Genomic DNA, 22,954 nt, shown 5'->3' with positions numbered 1-22,954 from the left:
CAACAGATGTGAGCCAGCTTGCCTCAGGAGAGGATACAATGGCATTATGACACCCTTCCCAATCAAATTAGTGCACACATCCAGGTTACAGAAGATGCAACATTGTACTGGTGAGTTAGCTCATACTGCCAGATTCTTTGTAAGTTTAACCCTGTTTTGTAATCACTGAATAACTTCATATATGCTCTAAGCTCATAAAGTTCTCTTTTGTTTCTTCCTCCCTTTCTGGGTGTTTCACTTTTTGTCCCTATACAGACATACCTTGCACTCAGCTTCCTAATAAATTTCAAGGGCCATACTACAAAATTAGATTTATTTTTAAAATGACCTTGCTTTCTCTCTTTATGTGTTCAAATGTATTTCAAACATTACATTGATATCTTTTACCACAGTATGATTTCATGTTCTAACAGGGCTGGTTAAGATGATCATATTCACAGGCTGCACTCCCAGGCATGCCTCCTAGATTAATGAGGCTCCTTCATTATTTTTATATTAGTTTTGTTCCTAGAAGACAGCATTTAATGTCTTTTCCATCAACATCCATTCAAACTTTTGTATGCTTTTCAATTTCAAAATTTAGTTTAATATTACATACCCTAAGCATTAAACATTACAAAGAAAAAATACTTGAAACTGAACTCTTGCCTTTAGATGTTCAGCATTCTCCTGCATAACTATGTTTTTCTCCTCCTCTGTCAACTCCTTCTGAATTTTCATGTGCCTGTCATGTTCTTTCAACTTTTCATTCTCTTTGATTAATCTGTACGTTGTTTCCTGGACTTTACGTAGCTGAAAATCATCAAAAAGAACATATCACTATAACATATAAGTAAGAATAAATTTATCACATGGATTGTGAAATTCAAAGTTAAGTACAACAAATAAGCTTGCTTTGCAATCTTTCAGATGTATCTTTTAACAAATGAGAGTACACACACTCACACACATACACACTTGAGCAGCTATATTGTGCCACAGATAGCTGTCTCATTTACTCCTAAATTGTCTACATTCTGCCAGAACTTTTCTTACTAATTGAGTAATTACAAACTCATTACATCCATAAGATTCTAGCCTAATAACTGAATATGAAAATTTTTCCCATTATAAGTAAAAAGGGTGATCAACTCTGAGAAGCCACGTCAATAATTTTTTGGGTGGGATGTATAAACAATCAGACTTAAGATAGCTAGATGTCTACAAAGTATTATTGGTTGCACTGTTATTAATCAAAAGTTACTGAAGGAAATGTGCTAGTACATGAATTACAAGATCTTCGTCCACCCTTGTGCTCTCAACAGATGACTCCCTCTCATCCTTTGGTCTGAATGGCTTGCCCTTCCTTCAAACCTTCCCCATCTTATCCTTCTCTCCTTTTATTATTGGAGAATTCTTGCAGAAAATAGGGGCATTTATCGATTAGTACATTGTACTGTATCTTCTAAGTGGAATCTTTCTTGTATTTCATAAAAAATTTTCATGTATATTTACTGTGCAGTCTGAGAATAAAGCTTAAAGCTTTGGAAATAAAAGAAATGTTATTAAGATTAAAAATCATTATTCTTTATGTCTACATATGTATTTCTCAACATAGTCACCCAGGTTATGAACATATTTCTCCCAACAAGAGACCAGTTTGTTAATACTGTCACTGTAGAATGTTTCACTTTGTTGACAGAGCCACAACCTCACCTCTGCTTGCACCACTAAATCACTATCAATGTGAAGTCCTGAAAAGTATATTCAAGTTTTTAAAACAGATTAATATTGGACAGTGCCAAGTCAGAACTTTATGGAGGCTGATCAATGACTGTGAACCCAAGGCATCAGATTGCTGTAGATGTTGTAGCATTCATGTGTGGTCTGGCACTATCATGCTGAGGGAGGTGGTGCTCCATTTGTGGACAAACTCGTCAGATTTGTAACTCAATTACAGCATGCTGTTTCTCATGCACTGACATAATTACTTTACACACTGCCTTGTTAAATGCTACAATTTGGAGCCCTCTAGCAGCAGAGATACATGTAGCCATGAAGAATAAAGATTTATAATGTCAAAAATGTTTGCTTTATGCTGTTTCAGACTTTCCCAATGTAATAACTGCTTCAGTGGTTCACAGGCATCACACTGGATAATGGTGTGAAAGATGCACGATATTTCAGTGGGAGAGCTGCTCATCATCTTCAGATGCTTGCTGACATGTTGCTACAGAGGAATGCCAATATACATGCTGGATCACTATTTTTGGCAGGTGCCAAAGGATGAGACTATAATGCACTGTAGATGAATCATGGAAGACAACTACATCCAGTGCCCCTTGCTGAAGAAATGGGCCATGGTCTGTGCATGTGCAATGTGGGAAAAACAAGGATGCAAATCAAGGCTCAGCACGCTTGCAAGCAGTGTGTTTGGTGTCCAGTTTATGGGTGTGGTCTCTGTTTCCCCACCTGCATTGCTTTCAATTCATTCATCTGAAAATGCCTTAGCACTGCCAATGCTGGTTCCCATGCCTTGTTAATTTAAGATCAGCAAGCTGTTCAAGAAACATCAAATAAAATGTGTCTTCCATCCTCCAGCATGAGTACAAACAATAGCAGGTTCTGTTAAAAATGACCTAGGTCTAAGGAGACCAGGAATATATAAAATTCTGTGCCAGTGTGGGAAATCATATATTGGCCAGACATGTCAGACCATTAAAGACAGATGCACTGAACATAGACATCACACCAGAGTGGGTCAGCCAAAAATATCCCCTATAGCTGAATGTTGTCTTGACACAGACGATAGTAAGAACTATGGAGAGACAAAGGTCTTTTCATCTGCCTCCATGTACTGGGGCTCCGCCATTAAAGAAGCAGTTGAAATATGCATAAGTAATGACCTGATTAATAAAGATATGGGATTTCAACTTAGCAACATATGGGAACCAGCACTGGCAGTACTAAGGCATTGTTAGCTACAGATGAATGAATCTGGATCAACACAGGTGGGGAATCAGAGTCCAGACATTTAAACTGAGTCCCAAAAGACTACCAGCACCCTCACTGGGCTATGATTTGTGGCCTGTCCATTGCACATATGAACACCCTGGCCCATTTCTCTGGCAGGGCCACTGGATGTCATCATCCTCTATGATGATGTTATAGCCACACTCCTTGATGCCTGGGCTTTTGTGATATATTGGCAAGCCATTGTAGCAACATATCAGTAAGCACCTGAACATGATGAGCATCTGTCTTATTGAAATATTTAGCAATTTTCACAACATTATCCAATGTGACACCCATGAGCCTCTAAAACAACACTTGGTTATTTAAAAAGCTTTAAGAGCTTTCACATAAAAAATTCAGGTTCATTATTTTTCAGCACATCCTCATGTTACGTTTTGATCTCTCAATAATAGCTGGCATGTGTCCTACATTTTGCGTTACACATATTTTTAATTTTTTTCAATATAATTAATATTCTTAGCATACAGTTAGCAGTTCCACATAAAAATGAACCCTTATCTTACAACTGATTGGAAACTGAGCAGAGCACTGTCTTTAATACAGTCAATTCTTTGAACTGGACAGAACAGACATTAAAACACTAAACTACATAGCTTATTTGTGTGTGGTCATGAAGCCCCAATTTGGCCTGTCAGTGCACCCTCACAGAGGGAACTTCTGCCCTTGTGGACCAGCACCTTAAGCCTATTACTCATAACCTGCCCTCCTATGTAAAAGACACCAAACATTTCAGCTAATGGCTTTCCATAGCTCATGTTCCTTTACTACCCAACATCCCATTCATCACTGTTGATCCTTCCTCTCTCTCTGCATTAATGTCTACTACATCTACACCTACACCTATGCTCTGCAAATCACTGTGAAGTGCATGGTCAATGTATGTCCCACTGTACCAGTTATTAAGAGCTCATCTGTATATGTTCAACATCCCCTGTTAGTTCTATTTGTTATGGGTGTGACATACTTGTTCTAGAATGGGTCACATGAGTGATATGTAAGCAGTCCTTTTTGTAGACTGATGCATTTTCCCAGCATTCTACCAATAAAGCAAAGTCTACATCCCCAATGCCAATGGCTTTGCAGCTATTGATCACTACATTTCCCCAATGCCTGAATGACTCCAAACCTACAACTTCTTTCCTGGTCATCATGACCAACAATAGCCTCACCTAGAATTACTTCTCCTTGGAAGGCATCACTTACAAATCCATGGTACAGCAATGGCACCTACACGGTACCACCCTACGTAAGCCCATCCATGGGCCATCTAGAGGAATCCTCAGACCTTTTACCTGATTCAAATACACTGATGACAACTTAATGATTTGGACAAATGGTGAGGATACCCTATCTACCTTGCTCCATAACCTCGACACACTCTCCACCATACACTACACTGGTCCTCTTCAGCTCAAAAAGCTACCTTTCTCAATGTTGACCTTCACCTCAAGGATGACAACAACAGCACCTCTATCCACAATGAGTTCTGCCACCAGTCCAACACCAAGAAGCAGTGGCAGCTTGTGAGCAAAAATGATGGCAGTGCACTTTGCCCATCGAGAAAACAATTAACAAAGGATGGAAAATGAGTGCAGTGCAAATATTTTTGTAACCCCTGATATAAACATTTGCTCACTCATGTCAATGTAGTGTCTACTCATAACAACATCAGTACACATACACAGAATAAAAGAAATGAAGATAAACTGCAACTCGTGCTAACCTTTCTCTGCAGAACCAATGTTAACATCATTCAATTGTATCTTGGCATTTGATGTTGTGATGATCACTTGTACAGGAATTCCATTATTCTTTCCTCCATATCTGCAAATTTCTCAATCACTCTTTGAACTAAGAAATTATTAAAACAAATTCTCATTCCATAGAGAGCAATTTAATCCAGAAAGTCTCACACATACTTTTGTTCTCCTCCTTTCTATAAACAACAGAGAGTTTTGTTCAATGATTCTTTGTTTCCAAATGTGAAGATATTCAGTAACAGCTCCAAAAGAAGTTTCTGTGAAATTGGGAGAATAAGTGGTGCATTTCTCTGGTTGAAACAGAAAGGCTGCAACTAGGTGTCCAGTGAACATGAATCTTTCTTTCACCTCTTAACTTACAACATCATATATTTATCTTTCCTCCTGCAGTAGATTACACATCTTCAGTTCTCTCTCTTTTATTGTACTTGTGCAAAATTTGTTGAATATGCAGACACACCTTCCATAATTTGTAATTTTATGCTCAATAGATGAAAGCTCATCTTGTACTTAAATTGGGTCAGTATCCCTTTTTTTTATAGCTGTGTATACAAAACATCCATATGAATCATAACTTTATGTATAAATGAGAGCCAGAAAACAAACCATTGTCCTTAAAAATTGTTGCTAAGCCATAGGGTTATACAATGGTGTTTTAATCACATAGTTTTTCTCCATTGATAATGTTATTCAGGCACCCAATAATATCTTCCCTACATTCAAAATGGCATTGGCACCTCTTGATTGGCATTTCCAAAGAGTAGGCACTGAACATGGCAGTTGTTTTCGTTAAAAATCGCTTTTCTTTATGGAATTGCTGAAAAGGAGCAACAATGTTTTATCGTTGATAATGATAGAAGCTGAAGAAAAAGCTGAAGAAATGAATTAAAATGTTCACCACAGCCAGGACCTGAACAAGGGTCTCCTGCTTGCTAGCCATTATACCTCCACAGCAGTATAGCTAACACATCTGTATGGACTACCCTACTCCAACACCCTCCCTGTCAAAACTTCAATTCACCCCTTCAACCTATTTTCCCCTTCTTAAATCATCAGTATTGCAAAGACTCTCCTGCACTGGAATAGCACCCCAGCAGGTGTAAAGGGCTAGCACATCTGCCTAGTAAGAAGGAGACCCATGTTTAAGTCCCATCTGCGGCACAAATTTTAATTCATTTCTTCAGCTTCTATCATTCTCAAAAATAGCATTGAGCCTCATATGTCTCAAGGAAAATTTAATTCCATCAGATCAATAGAACACCTATGTCTGAGGTATAGGCAAGATTTCTCCATTATGCATAAAGCTGAGGTGCTATTCCAATCCTGAGGAGCCTCAGCAATCCTGTTGGTTTAAGAAGGGAGAATAGGCTGCAGGTGTGAACTGAAGTTTGTGTTGGGGAGGACACTGGACTAGGGTAGACCATGCAGCAGGGTTAGCTATACTCCTGCAATGGTGTAATGCAGCACATCTGCCCACTAATAAGGGAAACTCCCCATTACATCCCTCTCAGATTTACTGATAAAATAGCCCCATGGATAGCGGAACAAAAACGGAACACAGATCAAGCATGAAAACATGAAAGAGATGTACAGTGTCGTGGGGGAAAAAAAAAGAAGGTGAACAGTCCAAGCTCAAGGTCTGCAACAATCAGTGAATTGCAAGAACCATGATGTCATAGTTGTGTGGTCATGCTGTTTGACTTCAAAGTGGGAGTGTTTGGATCTCCCTTGTACCCCACCTTTTTCACAAAATTATGAACTTTCCGTCTGGTCATTCATGTGTCTGTTCTTCTTCTGTAGTCTTAGCAATTATCATACTATACATTGGTTATAGAATACAGTATGAGTCATGTGGTGAGAATAATCACCTTCACAAGTAAATGTGATGAAAAGTGAGAGCAGGCGAGATACCACATAGGCCTCTCACAGAAATGAAAACAATAAGTAAAAGGGTGTGAACTACATTACGACAGAGGAATTTAAGAGTCAAAACTTCCAAAATGGAATGCAAGAGTCATAGCATGTGGTGCTTGGGTAGAACAAATAGGAGGTACATATATCTGGAGGTCCCTTCCCTACACCTCACTGTTGCCAATGGGCATTACTCCATGACACAGACACAAATTTGAATACAGTGAACAGACATGTCAAAGACTGGATGGATAGTTCATAGCTCTGTGAAGAAAAAAAATGCGCATGAGGGTGAACTGAACACTGATCTCCCCCTTCGTGGTTCAACACTGTGCCCATATAACCATGATGCCATTGCTGTTCATATTTATTTGATATTGCACATCTTCACCATGGATAATTCATTGTTTCTATTTTGCTTCTTTTTTTACAATTCAATACACCTTCTTCCTATTTTCATGCTTGATCTTTGTTCAGTTCTTGATGACCTATCCACTGGGCCATTTTACCACTATATCTCAGGAGGGTGTGATGGGGAGTTTCCCTTGTAAGCAGGAGACCTGCATTCAAGTCCCAGCCATGGCACACATTTTAATTCAATTTTTCAGTTTCTGTCATTATTGAGGAATTCTCTTAGTGATCTATGTGTACTGTTATGTACATCACCAGACCATGGGCATCATGATTTTTGGTGCTATGGTGTTCTGAAATCGTTCAGCAGGTCTTCCATTAATGATGTACATATATACTACAGTCACCTGAAAAACACAGGCTGCATCACTGTTTTTGCCAGCTATTACAGCCAAAGCCTCAAACCCTTAACCCCCTTCTGATTTCCTCTTAGTGGACTTGAAGCACACATTGGAAGTGTTCATTTTTGATGATTTTAGAGATGCCTTTGAAGACTGTTTCTTTTTCTAAATATGATTTTAATACTGGTACATATCCCTAATGGTGCACTAAAATTTATCAAGGCATGAGACTCGTTGAGTCATCTGATGACAAGTTTCAAAGCACCACAAAATTGAATGTAGTTGATTGTTAGATTTAGTATGTACCTGTTATCGGCAACTTTTTGGTTGTGTAGTTCTCTGCCTGCAGTCTAACAGACAGTGCATAAACTTGTCAGATTCAAAATGTTATTCACTTGGTCTGAAGAAATTTTGTGTTTTCTAATTTTGTCATGGAAGTATGGAATGTCAGAGACTACCTGTTTACTTCATGAAGACAATGAGACCAAAATAAAATGTTTTCCAAACAATGACTACACAGCCATTCAGGCTTGTTGTACAGTATAGAGTTACATTTTTTATTGAATTGACATTTCCTTATAACTGTCTGTGAAATTTTCAAAGTAGGAATCTGCCAATGTAGCCTGTCAATTTGTAATTTTTCTTCAAACTTGTGGAAGTTGATGGTTCATAGAGCAAGGAAATTACCTGATTTATTATTTCATGTATTCACTTGTTGCCTCAAAAATTTTGATAGCACATGCTAAAGTAAGAGACAGAGTGCACAGGAAATAATTACATGAACTGGTAAGGAGGTGAAAGAATCCCACTTAGTTCAAAGATCTAACAGCTCTGGTTCTCTTTCGAAGGATGGTGGCTGGAGGGAGACTGTCCACTCTATTGGGCCTAAGGTTCTAGCTACATTTTACTGTTTTAGCACTGGTTATTTATTTGGTAAAAGGGAGAGGAGCTTTATTTTATATCTCCTAATCAGGAAGTTATTTGCAGGAGATTAAAGGTGACAGTTCCAACATTTGCCTTACTACAAGGGAAATTGGCAAAAACCTTCATCAGAGATGCTGGCATTGCCACCACTGGACACTGTTTGACTGAGAAAAGTGTGGTTGCATAGTTTACATATTGCAGACAAATACTGCTTCATCATTTGCACCATGCTAGGAGCTATGGGTATCCTGATGTGATTTTGCAGCTCATGCGTGTGCCTCCAGTCATCCTTGTGGCACAGTGAGGAAATGTTGTCCCATGTTGGGGGCAAATTCTGCTCATCTTGCTCCCGGCTTACTCCTGGGTGGCATGGCTGGAGTGTTTATATGCTGAAGGCCTGTATACAACAACACTGTTGCCAAGCATTGTATCTGCATCCCCAAACCTCCCCAAGACACCCAGGTCCATGTTTGCAAAAGAGATAAACGGCCCACTGCTTCTTCACTGGTATAGAAAACTCAAAAAGCAAATATAGTTTAGCAAAATTATTCCTGGGAATAGCAAAAACCAGCTGATCTATACAGGAGCCAACCCTACCAAGAAGCCCCTTTCATACAGCTTAATCACCTGTGGCCATCACATGTACAGAGCAAATCATGTAAGACCTATCACCCCTCTTTTTAAAAACAGTTTCAGATATCAAAATGAGGTTTTCAGCAAACAATAGTACATTAATGGCTACATACTTTTGTTGGACAGTAAAGAATCTTAACTTTTGTAATGATCAAAATGCAGAAGCCATTCTTGCTATGACATTTATCAGTTTGCATGATGGCATGAAATGTATTGATAAAGAATCTGGCATCAGCCTGATGACTTTCATTTGCATCTTACAATGGCATAAATTCCACCATCATAATCTGTCTTTACACCAGACACTTGTAGGATGTGATTTTGAATATCAAATAGAATTTTGTCAGTTTGCTCTGCAGTGTCTGGGAGATGACACTGCATTTTTCCAACTTGCACTCTTTGCTGGCAGAGCAATGTTTACTAACTAAGACACTGTAAATTTTTGTAGCATGCACTACTGGGCAGCTGAAAATGCACACTGGCTTTGTCAGGATAACACCAACAACCATGTAGTATAAACTTATGTTGTAGAATCATAGGAATTCCTTGATGAGACCTGACTTTGTCAGGTGCAACACCTACAACCATGTAGTGTAAATGTATGTTGTAGCATCAAAGGAAATTCCATGATGAGACCTTACTTAAATCCAGGGATTATAAATGAAAATACATATTGTAATCTCCCACCTCCTTCCTAATTCCTGCTATTACCCACAATAAGTAAAGTCTTTTCTGAAGATTTGAGAGGAGTTAGATTACTATAAACTTTTTATTCAGTTTTCTTTTCTTGTAGAGTTGGCTCCAGTTTTTCTTGTCTAGGGATCTGATTCTTGAAGCTGAAATTCTCACATTTTAGGTCCTCATGGTTGAATTGATCTAAATAATTTTGAACACTGTTGTTGCAGATTTTTCTTTCCATTTGTATATTTTGTCACATTTTAGTATACCATGTAGTTTTTTTGAATTTTCACATTAACAAAGCCAAAATTACATTGTTCACCCAAAATATAAAAATTACATCCAATCACATCAGAGGCACTACTGCACTTTGCAGTAATAACTTTATTTCAATGGGTTTACAATTTTTCTTGAAAAATAAATTTCTGTAAATTTTGATTATTGTTTCATCAATGAATCCAGAAATAAACACAGTAAATAGTACTAGATTGTGTAATTAATCACACAAATTTTAAGTGTGCTAAATAATTCATAATTTCAAATGTTTCTAAAAAAATTATTTTAACTGTACATTCAGAGCTAGTACCTATCAATTGTAACATCGAAAATAAAGTAATTTGTTGAAATTATTAAAAGCATCTCACATTGAAGCACGTGCTATATTTTGAATTTCTGCAAAACTTTGCCAATCTTCAGGATTTTGCATTCTTTTAAATTTGGCATGCTTTTTTCATTTCTTCTACAACAGTGATCTCACCCATTTTGTGTACCTGGGGGATCAGGAACATAACTTATTAATTCATGTGGGCCGGCCGGTGTGGCTGAGTGGTTCTAGGCTCTTCAGTCTGGAGCAGCCACGTGACTCCTACAGTCACAAGTTCGAATCCTGCCTTGGGCATGGATGTGTGTGATGTCCTTAGGTTAGTTAGGTTTAAGTAGTTCTAAGTTCTATGGGACTGATGACCTCAGATTTTAAGTCCCATAGTGCTCAGAGCCATTTGAAACATTTAATTTATGTGGTATATATCTCTCACTGGCCATTGATACTATATCTTTGAAATCATTCCACATCTTTTTGATGCTTACATGATCTGTAGGACTGGAGACTGTCTCTTAAAAAGGCATTAAGAGCATTTTTATCAGTTTTTTGAACAGATGTACTTTGCTTTTCTTTTTGATGGTTGTGGGTGTTACGGTATTCAGCCTAGCAGCAACTGCCTTGTGGTCACTAATCCCTGTATTCATCATGATACTCCCTATTTGTCCAGAATTATTTGTTGCTAAGAGGTCAAGCAAGCTTTCGCAAACATTTATGCTTCGTGTAAGCTCATGAACTAATTGTTCAAAATAATTTTGTGAGAAAGAATTCAGTGCAATTTTGGATGACGTTTTAAGCCTGTTGGCGGCTTTAAACATATAATTTTTCCAGCATATCGAGGGCAGATTGAAGTTGCCACTGACTATAATTGTATGAGTGGGGTACCTATTTGAAATGAGACTCAAGTTTTCTTTGAACCGTTCAGCAACTATACCTTCTGAGTAAAACAATCCAATTAATAGTTTAATCTGATTGTCACTTATACCCTACCCGTACTTTTTTGCAGGAACTATCTACTTAAATTTCTCTACAAGGCAAACTACTTCTGATAGCAATAAATACTCCACCACCAACGGTATTTAATCCATCCTTTCTGAATGCTGTTAGATCGATTGAAAAAATTTTGGATGAACTTTTTTCTGGCTGTAGCCACGTTTCTGTACTGATAACTATTTGAGCTTCAGTGCTTTCTGTTAGGGCTTGGAGCTCTGGTTATTTCCCAACACAGCTACGACAATTTACAACTACAATAATGATCATTTCTACAACTACCTTACTGTGTTGTACCTACCCCCTTTTAGACAGATGCCCTTTCTGTGGTTTCCTGAGACACTCTAACCTAAAAAACTACTCAGTCCCTTCCACACAGCCACCGCTACCCATGTAGCTGCTTCCTGTGTGTAGTGGACTCCTGACCTATTAAGCAGAACGCAGAAACCCACCACCCAATGGCGCAAGTCAAGGAATTTGCGGCCTACATAGTCACAGAACTGCCTGAGCCTCTGATTTAGACCCTCCACTCAGCTCTGCACCAAAGGACGACTGTCAGTTCTGTCAACGATGCTGCAGATGGTGAGCTCTGACTTAATCTTGGAAGCAAGACTGGCAGTCTTTACCATTTCCACTAGCTGCCTGAAACCAGAGAGAGAATCTCCTCTGATCCAAAGTGACATATGTCACTGGTACCAACATGGGCCACCACCTGCAGTTGGCTGCACCCTGTATTCATCATGGCATCTGGCAGCACCCTTTCCACATCCGAAATGACTCCCTCCCCCTGTTATGCACATGGAGTGCACACTGGCTTTCTTCCCCTCCTTGGTAGCCATGTTCCTATGGGACCAGATTATGCGCCTAGTGTTGGAGCTCCCAATTAACAGCAAACCCACCCTCTGCAAATGCCCAGATCTTGCAGGCTGAGAAGGTTCCTCTGGAAAAGGGTGGACGACTACATCTGCCTCAGAGACTTCGTCAGCCTGAAACCTGTTCGACAAATGAGCTGGGGAGGCCCTATGATCAGCTCAGGGGAAAGTCTTTCGCTTCCTGCCAGACTTTGGAATGATCTCCCACTCGACCATGGACGAGGGGTCAACCTCAGTGCAGGCAGTACCGGGGCGGCCACAGTAGTGGATTGATCAAGGGACATGTGGGTCATGCTTGACGTCCCTCACATCCCCGGGTCTGGCCCCCCACAGTGATGCCCGTTTGCAGCAGCCTCTCAAGCTGTGTGATGGAAGCCAACACTGCCTGGAACCGTGAGCAAAGGATCACCAACTCAGCTCACATCTGTACACAGCAATCACAGTGCTTATCCATTTCTGAGCTCACTCCTGTTTGAAACTTGTAAAGATATGTAATAAACAAATGGTGTACTCCCCTTATTAGGAGCAGGAACTGAGCATGCCAAAATCAATGCCATTATACATTATAATTACTGTTTCTGGAGTTCTGATGCAAAAGGAACAATATATGTTCCATCACCAGATCAATAATTGGAATTACTCAAATTCATTTATTTAATTAAGGTATTGATCAAGATGTCAGATACTAACTGGTATGGAAATGATACGGGTCTTGGAGGGTCATGAGCAAACCTCCACCCTGGTCATAAAATATTTCACAAACCTGCAGAAATATCATCCAACTTCACTATCTGGCATGTATAGCACAGATCAGAGCCACTTCAAACCATTTATTTTCTATTCAATTTATCACTAAATTCAATTCATGATATCAGATTAGGTTCGTGAATAATTAATCATTTTAAAGACTTGACTGAAACAGAAAATTCAAATTAATTGAAAATGAAGTCAATAGTACAGAGTGGGGGAGTTATTTTATTGTGGTCATGTGTGTGCAGACCCATTGTAAAATAGTAGTCTTTTTAGTGTATTGTAAAATATATTATTTGTATTTCATATGTTTAAGACATTGTATTAATGCTTGTATGTATTTTTTATTGTTGTACAGTCTATAAATGTTTGTAGGAGTTGGAGCCTGTAACCAAACAAGAACTGATCTTGTAAATCCCAAGGGCTATGCACCAGTATGCATGCAATTAAGCAGTATACACTCAGTTTCTTTATCACTTTGCTACTACCAAGGGAAGTAAAGGGTTGTAGAAACGGAGTAGACTGACATTTTAAATTTTCATAGAATTTTTACTCTCAAAAGAACATTGTGCATTATTGTAATGATTATTCCTATTAAGAATATAAGATATTTTCTGTTATTGAGTATGAATATATTATATAACAAAAAGGACCACAAATCAGTTTAAAATGTCACAACAGGAGGAAACTAACATAAAGCAGGCAGTGGAAAATTTTGTGCAAGCCAAGACTAGCCAACAAAAGCTTGATTCCTTAAGATATTTTGTGTAAAACTGAGGGAATGTCTCAGCAACTAAAAGAAATTTGGAGTCTAATGTCATTTTGGAAAACTAGATTTCAGAGTTTAAAGAGGCCTATCAGCACTTGCCCAAGGCATTCACCAGCCTAAAAAATGAAATAGCTGAAATACAGCAGTGTCACGAAACCTTATCCATTACTGTCAAAGAATTGATTACTCAAGTGTCTAATTTATGCCTCAGAAAAGAGAAGGCTATTACTGAGCAATACAAAGTTCACAAAACTCAGCTGTAGCTGGCTTTCAAACCTCACTTACCAATCAAGGTACTCCATTGATGGTTAAAGTGCAGGCGAAATTTCAAGCAGTGATGGAGATGATCACATCACATAAAGTATAAGGCTTCAATGTATATTTAATCATAGTCATTGTAAAGCATTTGTCATTACATTGCCAGTAAAAATGAGGTATATTTGTTTTCTTTCATTTATTCCTACCTCATTATTAACAGCAATATTTTCTCTTATGGCTCGTTTTGTGCTTGCTGCAATACACATTTGTGTTGTTGCTTCAAACTCTGATGACAACTGGAGCTGGCGTACTTCCATATCTTTCATGGCCCTATAAAGACAAAACATGTTGCAAACAGTTTCAGACCATAACTATAAATACAATTACCATTGCTCTTACTTGTCTTTGGCAATTATGAATTTCTTTTCCACTTCATAAAGCATTCGTTTATGTTCTTTTTCTCTCTCTTCTATCTCTATTTCTTGTTGTTTAAACTTATTCATCAATTCATCTTGGTGGACACGAAAATGTTCCAAGGCTTTCAATCTACCAGCTGTTTGTATACAAACAATGAAATTAGTTTTAATGAACAATTTACTAAAAATGTAGCATTTTGCCTTTATTTTGAGGAATAACTGATACAGAATAACAAATAGCAATTTTTTTAATACCTAGATGAATAATCACATTATTTGATAGGATAAAGTTATGCATTTAGATTCAGATCAAAAATTTCTGTTAGCTACATGGCATGTAGCAGTGTTTGTTATAAAGTTGTATGATAAGTAATCTAAATAAATAAAAACACAAAAAAATTTTTGCTCAAAATAGCGTCTCTTTGAAAATTCCCCATTGATTGCTTTGACATTTTGACACAATGTTGTATTTGAATAAAAACATGTTTTTATATACCCCATCAAGTACTATATGGTACATAAGTACAAACAGAATAATAAATGACATATGTTGCAAACAAAAACCTCATATTCATTTGTTTAAAATCTTAAACCTCCAAATGTTCTTCGCAATTCTTTTGATTTTAGTATGAGCAAGTTTTTAAATACCTACTGGAACATAATAAGGTATATAAATATTATTTATTACATGTGTATAAATTAAAATGTAATATATTAATATATATCTCTTTATATAACACATGGCACTCTCGCAGAGACATAAAAACCCACATGTATTCAAATACAACTGTGTCAAAAATTTAAAAAAGAATCAGTGAAGAACTTTCAGAGATTTGAGATTTTGAACAAACAGACATGAGATTATTGCCAACAATGTACCAGCTTTCTGTATATATGTATAACAACAAAAATACTCAGTTTCTGACAATTTAATGTAATTGGATTGATAAAAAAATCAACTCACCATGTGGTGGCAGAACACACACATAAAAGAAGATTATACTTATGCAATCTTTCAGAGCCTGTGGCTCCTTCTTCAGACAAAAGGGTTGAAGGGGAAGGAAGAGGCGTAAATCAAAAGGGCTGGAGAGGTTTACAAAAAAGGGTCAATTTTGAAAAAGTCACCCAGAACCAGAGGTTAGGGGAGACTTACCAGATGGGATGAGAAGGAAAGAATGATTGTTGGGGACTGCACTGGATGAGTTTTGAAATCCTGAGAGCTTAAAGATGGAAGACTGGGTAATATACAAGACAGAGATTATTACTAAAACATAGTGGATGAGTGAATAAGAGTGAGAAACTAAGTGCATTGTACATAACAGAGGTGGAGGGAGATGCTGAAAAATAGACAGGTCATGGAATGGATAATATATGAAATTAAATTGGAGTAAAGAAAGCAGTAGTTAATGTGAAGAAATGCTGAGACAGAAGAAATTAACATAGATTAAGGCCAGTTGGGTGGTGAGAACCAAGGAAATGTTGTAGTGCTATTTCCCACCTGCGGAGTTCTGGGAAACTGGTGTCTGGTAAAAGAATCCAGATTGTGCATGTGTTGAAACAGGCACTGAGGTCACGACTTTCATGTTGTGCAGCATGCTCTGCAACAGGATACTGTTTGCTGGCAGTATACACCCTCTGCATATGTTCATTCATCCTAATTGATAATTTGGTGTTAGTCATGGCCAATGTAAGAGGCTATGCAGTGTTTACATAAAAGTTGGCATATCACGTGCTATTTCATAGGTTGATCTCCCTTTGATAGTATATGTTTTGCCAGTTACAAGGCTGGTATAGATGGTGGTAGGAGAGTGCATAATGCAAGTTGCTGGGGTAGGAGCCACAGGGTAGGGAGATGGGTGCAGTAGGAGCATAGGGTCTGATAACCATATTATAAAGATTGGGAGGGCAGTGAAAATCAGTTCTAGGCATGGTGGGCAGAATCTCAAACAGAATGGATCTCATTTCATGACATGATTTTAGGAAGTAATGTTATTGTTGAAGTAGCTGATTAATACATTCAAGACAAAGATAATACTGAGCAACAAGTTGTTTTTTGGAGTGATCAGCAGTACCGGGATCCAATGTACTGTTGGAACAGGTGGCTGGCATTTTTGTATATGACGTTGATTCAGTTTTATCCTTAACTCTGTAGATGAGGTTGCAAGCCTAGAGAAGATAACTTCAGTTCCGATGCCCACAACACCACCAACAACAAAGATATGTAATAAGTGATTACTCTTTTTCCTCAAAAAATATCAAGGTTATCACTGCTTAACTCTTGCTAGGTATGAAGACACATGCTTTTTCTAGTCAAGATTTCGAGTAAATATCAGAAGAGGTATGCTCAAAGCAATCTCTGATCAAAACTGAGTATTTCCACATCTCTGAACTTGAAATAAATATACCTAGTTCACTTACCAGCAAGGCTCTCAGGGTAATATTGTCATTTACTCAGCAATTCAGCATTAGTGTGAGTCATAAAACATTCCAATTAGGAGGGCCACAGACATTGACTCATTATATTATCTGCAGTGAGGGTTTTGGTGCAGTCCATTAATATTTGTTCTCATCATTGATTTCCATTAAGATATTTGCCTTTTGGATACTAAGAGGTACATTGAATGCATTCAAGTATTTGACTGTGTGATCTGTTCTGGTCAGTACCATTAATCCTCACTAATAAGGCCATTCAGAGTTCTATTCCCAATTATTAATGGATACAAGAAACGAAATATGCTGTGGAATGAAAGAGCCTAAGAGAAAAATAGTTACAACAAAAAAGATATACGAGTTATTGATATCTTTAATCTTTGTATTACAGTTTATTTTATTTGATGAATGAGAAGTAACTGATTGATATAGGGCTTTGACTATAGCAGAAACAGATATGAATTCTAAGGCCTGTAGCTAAAGTGAACTACGTTACCAAAGGTAATAAATAAGAAGAAATACTTAAGTAATATCTAAAAATAAAATTGTGCATCAACTCCAGTTTCAATCTTCAAATTTCTGGCACCTGTGTAGAGATAGACTACTTCCATTGTGTAGATGACTAGCTGACAAACACAGCATTGACTGGGTATACATTTTGCCACTTTTGTATTAGAAATGAAAATAAAAAATGAACCGTGTTTGTAGTGCAGAATCAAAAAAATTTCATTTACAAGTACCTATAAAAACACCCTTGAGATTATAAAATAGTCACACAAGGAAATAATCATAATGTACAAATGTATTAGTACATTATCCAAATTATGGAACAGGATCCTGGGCAGTTTCTGAATGATGTGTCTACAACATGATTTTGTAAATGTCTCTATAGCAATGCCTCTCCATTGCTCTGTAAATACCTACATCCATTTCAGTTTGTATTTGAAAGCTGTCAAAAGTGCTACCAGGTGTCAGGGATTTCCTTAAGTTGATTTAACTGTAGGGTAGTCTTAGTAATAAAGAATAAATGTATTAAAATTTCACACATAATGTGACATTGCAGTGTTTATAACACCATATCTCTTGAACTATGGTTTGTACAATAGTATATTTATGTAGGTGAATTCAGTGGCATATGTTGATACTGTCTGCAAAATGTTTTGTGAACAGATTTAGTAGAAAAGATGCAATAAATTTAAGCATCATGTAAGACACAGCAGTTTTCCACACATATCCGTGTCGACAATATCATATCTCCTGAACTGCATGTGATATGAGGATATAATTTCGAAGGTGCATTTAGTGGCATACATGGATACTGCCTGCAAAATCCATTATGAATGCAGATAGTAACTCAGAAATAACACATTTAATGGTCATGCATGATGTGGCAGTTTTTCACACATTTCAGTATTTATGACATCATATCTCCTGAACTATGATAGGTAGGTGGCTGTTAGCCCCACAGAAATTGTTGTCTAATAGTAGGGATATATGTACCAAGTTTGGTTGAAACTGGTCCAGTAGTTTTGAAAAAGATGTGGAACATTTACACAAATGCAAATACACATATACACAAATGCAAACACACATATACACACACACACTCTTCTATTTTGTGTTTGGATTTTCAAATCAAAAGTATGAGGACACAAAATTTGTTTGAAAATGTAATACAAAAAATTGCAGTTCACAACCAGTAAATTAAAATATTTTGTTTTATACTTAAACAACTATGGTAGCTACAACTGTACCTTGCAGGCATCCAACTAACTAGAAAAGTTACTAATGTGACTCTGGAACTTCATTGGCTTAAAAATATAAATTGTCCATCTTTACAAAAATGAACTTATATATGGTCATTTACTTTCATACTTAATCACCTACTTAAAAGTTTTATATCTCCTGTTAGCTGCTCTTGCATCACTTTGAATTCATGCTCCATCTGTGCAATTTTTGCAGCAAAGTTCTCTTGCATTGTGGTTTTCTCCTTCAGAGAAAAGCAACATAATGGAACTATTAAATATATAGAAAGTTTTAATGAATTATTGATAATCTGTCTCAATATGTTTAATAGTATGACAGAGTCACTTACTAAAGTCAGTTGGTCAACAGTTTCCTGCAGCTGTTTAGCTTCATCTGATTTCTCTTGTAGGGTTCGTTTTAGATAGGTAATTATGTCACCTCTATCCTCATCTAATTTCTTATACTTTTTTTCATACTCTTCATTACTCTTTTCTAACTCCAGACACTGTGCTGTGATCCTTGAAATGAAAATAGTAGCAGGTTAGAGATTTATAGTATGTGGAAAACCTAAAACAACACCTCTAATAATAACTATTAACCTCTCAAGCTTTCGTGTTATATCATTTATGTGCAGCTGGAACATTTCTCTCTCCACTTCTGCCAGAAGTGGGAGAGGTTCCTTAGGACCCTTCTTTCCTTTGCCTTTCTTCCCCATTATTCACTGAAACAAAAACAGCATACAGAACAAAGCTTCAAAATGTTGTATTCTTTTTGTGATGTCTTCTACATATAGCTTATGCACATTCACATCAGGTTTTTGTTTACTTCCCAGTTTGGCTATGTAGGATCATTCCACGACAAGTGAAGGTTTTCTTTTGTCTCTAAAACTTCTTGTTCCTTCAATTAGAGACAAATCAATGCAGTTCACACATCAGATCTTCACTCTGTACATTCTACTCACCAAGTGGTGGCAGGAGAACACACATATAAAAGGTATTATGTATGCAAGCTTTCGTAGCCAATGGTTCCTTTTTCTGGAATAAAGGTTCAAGAGGAAGGAATAGGGGTGAAGAAAAAGGACTGGTGAAGTTTAGGAAAGGGGGTACAGCTCACAAAAGTCATCCAGAACCCCAGGTCAGACAAGACTTACTGTACACGACGAGAGGGAAATACAGATTGTTGGCGACTGCGTCAGATGAGATTTGAAAACCTGAAAGCTTAAAGGTAGAACTCAAGGTATTTTGCAATACAGAGACTACTGCTAAAAAATTTGCATGAGTTAATAAGAGTGAAAAGCTAAATGCATTGTATGTGATAGAAGTTGGAGGGGGATGGTGAAAAATAGACAAGTCAGAAAATGAAAGATGTAGAAAACTAAAATGGAGTGAAGAAAGGAGTAATTATGGTGAAGAAATGGTGAGACTGAATAAATTATCATAAGTTAAGGCCAAGCAGATGGCAAGATGGTGTTACATGCTGTAGTGTCAGTTCCAATCCATGGAGTTCTGAGAAACTGGTGTCAGGGGAAGAATCTGGATAGCATGTATGATGAAACAGGCACCAAAGTCATGACTATCATGTTGTAGCACATTCTCAGCGACAGGATATTTTGTGTTGCCAGTATACACCCTTGGCCAGTATCCATTCCTTCTAACTGATAAGTTGGTGGTAGCCATGCCAATGTAAAAAAGAAGAGTAGTGTTCACATAACATTTGATACATGAAATGTATTGTTTCACAGGTGGCTCTCCCTTTTATAGTGTATGTTTTGTCACAGGGCAAATACAGGTGATGGTGGGAGGATGCACAGGGCAATTCTTTCAGTGGGGACAGTCACAGGGTTAGGAGATGGGTGCAGAGGGAGCATAGGGTCTGAAATGGATATAGCAGAGGTTGGGAGAGTGACAAAAAGCTATTCTAGGTGTGGTTGACAAAATTCCAGACAGAACCACGCCCTGAAATGAGGTCCATTCTGTCTGAAATTTTGCCCACCACTCTTATATGACTGAACTTGATGAAAATATTGGTTCCACAGATTCTGTATGAAACCTTAACAATGAAAAAGATCAATGCAAGGTAGTTGTTGAAATTCCTTTTTGTAACTGAGGAGAAAATCTATTTGGATGCAATTCTTGAAACTCTGGGATAATAATTTTAAAACATAGAACTAGATTTGAAAAATCTGCCAGCAAAACAAAATACTTAAACTTAAAAAGATCCAGATACAAGCTAGCATTGTACAATAGTTTCTCTGAGAGGAAAATGGCAGCAGCTACAGAATAACTGGCCTTTTCAGTTAATTATTATGTTGTTAAAAGCTCTTCAAATGCAACAGTACTCTAGGAAAGAAATATGGTTGTAGTACTGACAGTTTATAGGTCACCAATGGCAATTATCTTAAGTTTCTTAAAGAGCTAGAGATGGTTTTAATAAGGTTATGCTTGCTAAGTGGAGAATCTTTGTTTGTGGAGACATTGACATTGATTTCTTACTCATTAACGACACTTAAGCATTACTGATTTTCAGCGTTTTATTTTTTACCACAAAAAATTTGTTGTGGGGATTGAAGGACATAGTGCAAAGAAATTATTCCACAGGATATTAAAGCTAAGAGAGTGAAAAAAATAACCAGATACTGTAGTCTGTGATATAAAAATAACAAGATTCATGTATACAAATTTGTCTCTATTGGAGAATTTGAAGTTATCAGTGAATGTACCATTGACTTTGTTATGTTATGTTTTGTACTAGGATTTATGCTATGTGTTTATTTTGTGGTAGCATACTGTTTGATTCTGCTGACACTTTGAGATATACAGTGCTGTGTAGTTGGTTAATAGAGATGTCAAAAACCCACTAGAGAGACCCACATTTCTTTTGAGTTATATGCTTGATGTTATCAGGGCCTTGATCTATCTAGTATTTTTCCCCCTTGTTACCCTGGGCAACATCTTTTTTTTACTATCCTACTCATCTATCTCAATTATTTTATTATCTGCTCTATCTCATGAGACATAACAATCCATTGAAACTCATTTAAAACACGTAGTTTTTGATCCAATTTGAAATAAACAGGAATCACTGATGTAAACAAAAGGCATGGTATGGATAAACCTATACTTACAAAATTGATACCACACAACTGTTTACTGAATTGTAGTTGTGTTGTGGTGAATAGATCCTGTAATTGGTAGGAATATTTAGGATTAATGTAATTAGGTGAAATCTGGAACATTGGTGAAAGTCATTTCTTTGAAACTGAGATGGATTTGTGTTAAAACAGTATCTAAATTAAGTCTGTGGTATTTAAACAAAACCAACTGTGGGAATTGAAATTGATTAGAAAATTAAAATGTAATTAGTGAAAATGTTTTAAGTGGCATGTAAACATAGGTAGTTCTTTAGGTGTTTTGTCAATAATAAATAAAGGACCTATTTTGCAACATTCAATGGGGGTAGGAACATTTTTTGAACCATGCATCTTTTGCATTTTATCAAAATAGTAAAAGTATTGTTAATATTTTATATTTTAGTATTCACATACTCATAAAATGTCAAATAATCAAAAATCAATAAATGTATTTGCTCTATTAGAGCCAGTGCACTGTTGAAATATCTCATTAATTTTAAGGCAACAGTTTTAATTGTAATTTTATTAGAAAACCCTTTATACCAATACCAAGGATTGTTTGGATTTAGACATAAAGAGGCAGCCATGTTGGCATGGGAGAGCAGTGTCTTAGTTGATATTTTGCAAGAAGCACATGATTGCTTATGTAAGATGTAAATCAGTGTTGTAAGCATGTCAGTATAATTATGACGTGATTTAGAATAATGCTTCTGAAACATAATGTTTGTATTGATCATTCATGATGTGAAAACCATGCTACAGTCATCAACATGAGCTTGTGGCAGCAGCAGATATAAAGCAAATGGATGAGTACATCCTATAAAATTATAAGCTTTGTTAATAATAATTTCACACTCATCTATACTAAGATGTGATTATGATAATGAAGATCAAATAATTTATTTGTTTATGATGTTATTAAGGTTTGTCACCCCCCCCATGAACCATGGACCTTGCCGTTGGTGGGGAGGCTTGCGTGCCTCAGCGATACAGATAGCCGTACCGTAGGTGTAACCACAACGGAGGGGTATCTGTTGAGAGGCCAGACAAAAGTGTGGTTCCTGAAGAGGGGCAGCAGCCTTTTCAGTAGTTGCAAGGGCAACAGTCTGGATGATTGACTGATCTGGCCTTGTAACAATAACCAAAACGGCCTTGCTGTGCTGGTACTGCGAACGGTTGAAAGCAAGGGGAAACTACAGCCGTAATTTTTCCCGAGGGCATGCAGCTTTACTGTATGATTACATGATGATGGCGTCCTCTTGGGTAAAATATTCCGGAGGTAAAATAGTCCCCCATTCGGATCTCCGGGCGGGGACTACTCA

The 22,954-nt window shown here is 37.2% G+C and overlaps 1 protein-coding gene across 1 annotated transcript in view; it reads right to left on the bottom strand.

The window, feature by feature from the left end:
* Positions 1-606: 606 nt before the first annotated feature.
* LOC124795781 overlaps positions 607-22,954 on the bottom strand; it is a 106,218-nt gene continuing 83,870 nt past the window's right edge. The window contains exons 2-10 of the mRNA XM_047259863.1: positions 19,102-19,223; positions 18,852-19,020; positions 18,640-18,746; positions 18,531-18,589; positions 17,115-17,196; positions 16,399-16,570; positions 14,310-14,581; positions 14,117-14,240; positions 607-792 (exon numbers count right to left, since the gene is read on the bottom strand). Of these exons, the coding sequence (XP_047115819.1) occupies positions 607-792; positions 14,117-14,240; positions 14,310-14,581; positions 16,399-16,570; positions 17,115-17,196; positions 18,531-18,589; positions 18,640-18,746; positions 18,852-19,020; positions 19,102-19,217 (1,287 nt within the window). The 5' untranslated portion in view covers positions 19,218-19,223. The remainder of the gene's footprint in view (positions 793-14,116; positions 14,241-14,309; positions 14,582-16,398; positions 16,571-17,114; positions 17,197-18,530; positions 18,590-18,639; positions 18,747-18,851; positions 19,021-19,101; positions 19,224-22,954) is intronic.

The sequence above is a fragment of the Schistocerca piceifrons genome, chromosome 4 (genome assembly GCF_021461385.2).
Source record: "Schistocerca piceifrons isolate TAMUIC-IGC-003096 chromosome 4, iqSchPice1.1, whole genome shotgun sequence".
Classification (NCBI taxonomy): Eukaryota; Metazoa; Arthropoda; class Insecta; order Orthoptera; family Acrididae; genus Schistocerca; species Schistocerca piceifrons.
The sequence above is the reverse complement of the archived record's forward strand: the minus strand, read 5'-3'. Positions and strand labels throughout refer to the sequence as shown.